The 4909-nt window shown below is 58.9% G+C and overlaps 1 protein-coding gene across 1 annotated transcript in view; it reads right to left on the minus strand.

Annotated features, from left to right (window-relative positions):
* Positions 1 to 4909, minus strand: part of LOC104287025 (tropomyosin beta chain-like) — a gene marked incomplete at its 5' end in the record, with an annotated part of 13815 nt that overhangs the window by 3051 nt on the left and 5855 nt on the right. Inside the window, 6 exons of the mRNA XM_009885676.1 lie at positions 182 to 251; positions 939 to 1001; positions 1658 to 1733; positions 1984 to 2054; positions 2177 to 2294; positions 3355 to 3491. Of these exons, the coding sequence (XP_009883978.1) occupies positions 182 to 251; positions 939 to 1001; positions 1658 to 1733; positions 1984 to 2054; positions 2177 to 2294; positions 3355 to 3491 (535 nt within the window). The remainder of the gene's footprint in view (positions 1 to 181; positions 252 to 938; positions 1002 to 1657; positions 1734 to 1983; positions 2055 to 2176; positions 2295 to 3354; positions 3492 to 4909) is intronic.

A 4909-nucleotide genomic window follows, 5' to 3' on the forward strand; every position in this document is an offset into this window, starting at 1 on the left:
GAGCCACAGACCCCAGCAGCTCTGCACCCCCACACCGGACATCACAGCATCCAGCCTCCACCATCCCAGGACACCTGCTCACCCCCTCACCCCGGCCAAGTCCTGTCCAGCCCCACCAAGGGCACATCCTAGCCAGTGCTCCCTGGGAAAGAGGGACACGGAGCTGGTGAGGACATTTTACCTTCTAGATCATCAATGGTTTTCTCCAGCTTCGCTACAGACCGCTCCGCAAACTCCGCCCGGGTCTCAGCCTGTGGGAGTGCAGGGGGGGGACGGTGAGCTGCAGGGCACAATGGGGACAGTGCAGGCTGCCCCACACCCCAAATCTGCCCCATCTGCATCTCCCATATCCTCTCCATGAGCCCTCCTCTAGGAAAGGCAAGGGACAAAGTCCCCATGGACCCACACACCCTAAACCAACAGCAGGGATGAGAGCTTGCCCTCGAAGGAGGCAGCTGGACAAAGTGCCTCCATGTTGGGCTTCCCGTTTATCCCAATCTGTCCTGACCACCAAAAGCAGAGGTGTCAATGGAAGCCCGCATGCTTCACAGGTTGCGCATGCAACCAACACTAGATGGATGACCCCAAATCAGACATGGCTTGAAGTTGGTGTGTGCAAGGCATGAGCACGTGTCCTGGGAGCAGGACACTATGTGGGGCGGAGGTGAGCAGAGAGCAGCATGGGGCTGCAGGATGCACCCCAGTGGGGCTGTGCTCCCTGGGGATGCAAACATCAGCCCTCCAGATGGGACAGGGATTATCTCTGGGGTAGTAGGACCCCATGGGGGCATCCCAGCCCCAGCCCCCCGCCATGCTGCAGGGCTGCAATTTGGTGAAGGGTGAGAGGACATGGGCATGTGTTACAGGGTCAAAACCCACATGGGATGGCAAACTCGTGCCAGCCCCTCTCTTGGGGTTCCTGGCCCCACACCTCTTACCTCCTTCAGTTTTTCCCCTAGAAGCTTGATTTCCTCCTCGTACTTGTCCTCCTTGGTGGAATACTGCAGAGACAGAGACGGGCACCCATGAGCCCCACAGGACACCTCTGGCCATCCTTCACCCCAGTGGGGGACCGCAGCACCCCCAGACCCTGCGCGCTCTGCCCAGCCCCAGCAGCCCTGCCAGGTCCTACCTTGTCAGCCTGGGCCTCCAGGGACTTCAAGTTGTTGGTGACAATTTTCAGCTCTTCCTCTAGGTCACCACATTTACTACATCCCAAGCAGGGGCCGCCAGGAAGGGGAGTAGGGTCAAGGGGCAGGTGAAAGAGGGGAGCAGAAAGAGCAGGCATTGGGAAGGAGGAAAGAAAGAGAGAGAACAAGTTGAGAGAGGAGAAAACTCAGGCAGCGCAGGCGGAGAAGGAGCAGAGCCCCTACGAGTGGAAGCTGCCAGGATGCATCCGTTCCTCCGTTCCTTGTGCCTCCTCACATGGACACCCCATGCATCACTGCTGGATGGGCTCCCACCAGCCCTGCCAAGGAGAGCAAGCACAGAGGAATGGAGGAGCATGTCCAGCCTGCACCCACCAGAGAGGGAGGCGAGGGGAGGTCAGTGGCAGAGGCAGTGGTGCAGAGAGGAGAGAGGTGGCTCGCACGGTTTGAGAGACAGCGACAGAGAAAGGGGGGCTGCTGCGTGTCGCCCCGCACCCTTGCCCCAGTACCTCTTCCTCTGAGGCAATGAGGGATTTGAGAGTCTGGTCCATGGTCCGGAGCTCTTCTTCCAACTGTCTCACTCGGCTGGGGTGGAAGAGGGGCACCCCGGCAAGGGGACAGCAGAGAACAGGGTCAAGGATGTGCTGCCAGCAGGCTGGCATCCCCCTGCCCCCAGCCTGCAAGCACAGGGACCACCCTGAACAGCAGACCCTGCTGTTCCTGGGGAAGGACATCCCCATCCCCACACGGACACACAGCCGCCCCCAGCTGCCCAGGACTCAGGGCAAGGGCCGTGTGGGACCTCCACATGCTGCCCGCTAGGAGCCCCTCTCACCTCTCCGCCACCTCTGCCCTCTCCTCTGAGCGCTCCAGCTCTCCCTCAAGGACAACCAGCTTGCGGGCGACCTGTTGACGGCAGCAAGAGGCACGGTCAGCCCTGTGCTTGCCCCAGCTGGGGGGCACAAGGTTGCAAGGAGGTGGCCCTGGGTGGTGCTGCAGGGTGAGGACTGGGAGAAAGGGGCACACACCTCCTCGTATTTGCGGTCAGCCTCCTCCGCTATGTGCTTTGCCTCCTTCAGCTGCATTTCCTGGAGCTCCATCTTCTCCTCATCCTTCATGGCCCTGTTTTCGATGACCTTCATGCCTCTGAGGAAAGCCCAAACGAGAAGATGTTACTGCTGTGGGTCAAGGTGGCACCTGCACTTTCTGCATGCCGTCCCTACAGCTCTGGAGACTTGGGACACCTGCACTCGCTGGCCACCTCATGCTGTAGGGTCACACCAGCGATACCCCAAGGATGCTCCTGCACACAATTAAAGCAGCAGAGCTGACCCCAAGGCCACCCCAGGGCCGTGTCCCAGAGCAAGATGTGGCCATGGTGCCTCTCAACCAGGCAGGTCCTGAACCTATTGTCTGAGGGGGTAAAAACGTGTGCAGCCCAGAATGAACTGGCCACAACCTCCACAAAAGCAGCCTGACAGGCCAGCAACCTTTAGGAAATGCTAGAAAACATCCTGTGGCAAAGCCTTTTCCCATTCAGGTGTAATGCTCACAAGCGGGGGGTCACCAAACCCCCACGAACCCCCACAGCGGGGACTCCTGCAGACTTCTCCTCTTGCTCAGATGCTGTTGCTCAAACTGGTCTTTGCCAATGGAAGGAAGAGCTCATGTAACTGTCAGGAATGCTGTGACGTGTCTGGGCATTCCCATACAACCTGAGTGCCCTCACCTGCACAGCTCCTGCCCGATAAACCTGCTTGCCACGAGGATGGGGAAACACACTCTGCAGGACTTTTTTTTGAATGAGGCTGATTCGTTCTCAAAGGTCAACTGCAGTTCCCAGGTGCAGAAGTCCCCCCCTGGGCCATTGCTCAGCTCTCGAGCAGAGGAGGCTGCTCTGGGGCAGAAAACAGGCTCCGAGCACCCTCTGGCTTCGGTTACAGACTGATATTTGTATAAGCACCAAATCAAATTTTTCAGGATTTTATGGGTGCCCTAGAAATTTCAAAGCATGCCAAGAATGCCCATATCTATGTGACTTCTCTGCGTTGTGGCTTTGCTCTTTCCATTCGGGGTCTGCAGGAAAAACAATGCAAACCCCATAAGATCACTTCAGGGGGATCCTCAAACCCCACTGTGAAAAAAAGGGGGCTGCCTGCAATCAAGGGTGACCCAACACCACCCTCACTGTCCCTCCCCATCACACCTCTCACTCTCATCAGCCGCCTTCTCAGCCTCCTCCAGCTTCTGCAGGGCAGTGGCCAGGCGCTCCTGGGCTCGGTCCAGCTCCTCCTCCACTAGTTGGATACGGCGGGGGTTAAGAAAAGCCACTTCAGCCTCAGCCTGGGGGAGCAGAAACCCCTCAGTCACTCCTTGTGACATATATATATATCTCCATATATAAAAAGCATTTTTGGCAGTTACTTTTGCATTCACTATCCAGAACACCCCTTGGCACTATGCAACAAGCCTGGATGGGGCATGCATTGCATCACCTTTCTATAGGGACAATGGGACTCTCTCCATCCCTAGCACACTGTTTGATGCTGGCTCCTCCCAGCCATGCAACCGGAGCCCAGCATGTGCAACCCCTCCACCGCATCCTCACACCTCCGGTTCCCACCTTGGAGAGGGACGAGGCACATTTGCCAGAGTAGGGTGGCTGGAGCAGCTGCACCATCACAGGGATGGTATTTGGGGTTTGCACAGCAGTGAGTAAATGGGGAGGAATGCCCTGTGAGGCTTTGCTCCCAAAAAGGAGATTGGAGCTGCTTGTGAATTTCCTGTTTACAGAGGCAGTGGAGCAAGCCAGGAGACTCTTCTGTGGGGACACCCCCAGCCCTGTGCAATAGGGCAGCCCGAAGCTGAGCTCAGCCCCCTGCCCCCCAGCCAGGAGCCTGGAGCCAGCCAGGAGCAGTAGCCCTAGCCCCCGCCAGCCCCTTGATGCCCAACCCCACGCTCTTTCCATTTGGTAAAGGCCCCCTGCCTGCTCTATCACCACCGCTGGGAAATGCTGCCTCAGCAGCTCCTGGCCTCACTCCCTGATGGGTGTGTGTGTGTGCGGGGAATTAAAACCCCAGATGCAAAGAGATGAGTGGCAATGAGACCTTGCCACAGGGAGCAGTCCCATGCATCAAGATGCAGGGAGGCATGCACCAACCCAGGGAACGCTGCCTCAGCAGCTCCCGGCCCTGCTCCCCGCAGAGGGGGGCTGCGGGGAAGACAAACCTCGGATGGGTGGTGATGAGACCTCGCTGCGGGGAGCAGCCCCCTGCACCAAGACATAGGGAGGCATGCACTGACCTGGGGGATAATGTCTCCTGCTTATTCACAGGAGCGTGGAGCCGGCCTGGCCGGCTGCAGCGCCTGACCCTGTCCGGCCTCGTGCTCCAGCGTCGGGAATGCCCCAGGGGACATCGGCCAAGCAGGGAGACCGTGGGGGCGGCGAGGAGCTGACACCCTGTTTGGCCCCACTGAGCACCCGTGGTCCCCCGTGGTGAGCCGGCAGGGTGGCGACGAGCACAGCCGGCACCTCCCCGAGCGGGGCAGCCCGGCGGCATGCCAGGAAGGCAGCCAGCCCCACAGCTGGCACAACAGCCACCTCCATCCCATGAACACCCTTTTTCTGAGCTCACTGAGAGCTTTTCTCCAGCCAGACCACCCAAAGGAGAGCTGGGGCTGACTCCTGTGGGGTGATGCTCTGCCGGTGACATCTGCCCATCTGCCTCACCTCCTCAGCCTTTTTTTTTTTTTCCCTGGCA

Source organism: Charadrius vociferus, unplaced genomic scaffold, assembly GCF_000708025.1.
Source record: "Charadrius vociferus isolate BGI_N301 unplaced genomic scaffold, ASM70802v2 scaffold1355, whole genome shotgun sequence".
NCBI lineage: Eukaryota > Metazoa > Chordata > Aves > Charadriiformes > Charadriidae > Charadrius > Charadrius vociferus.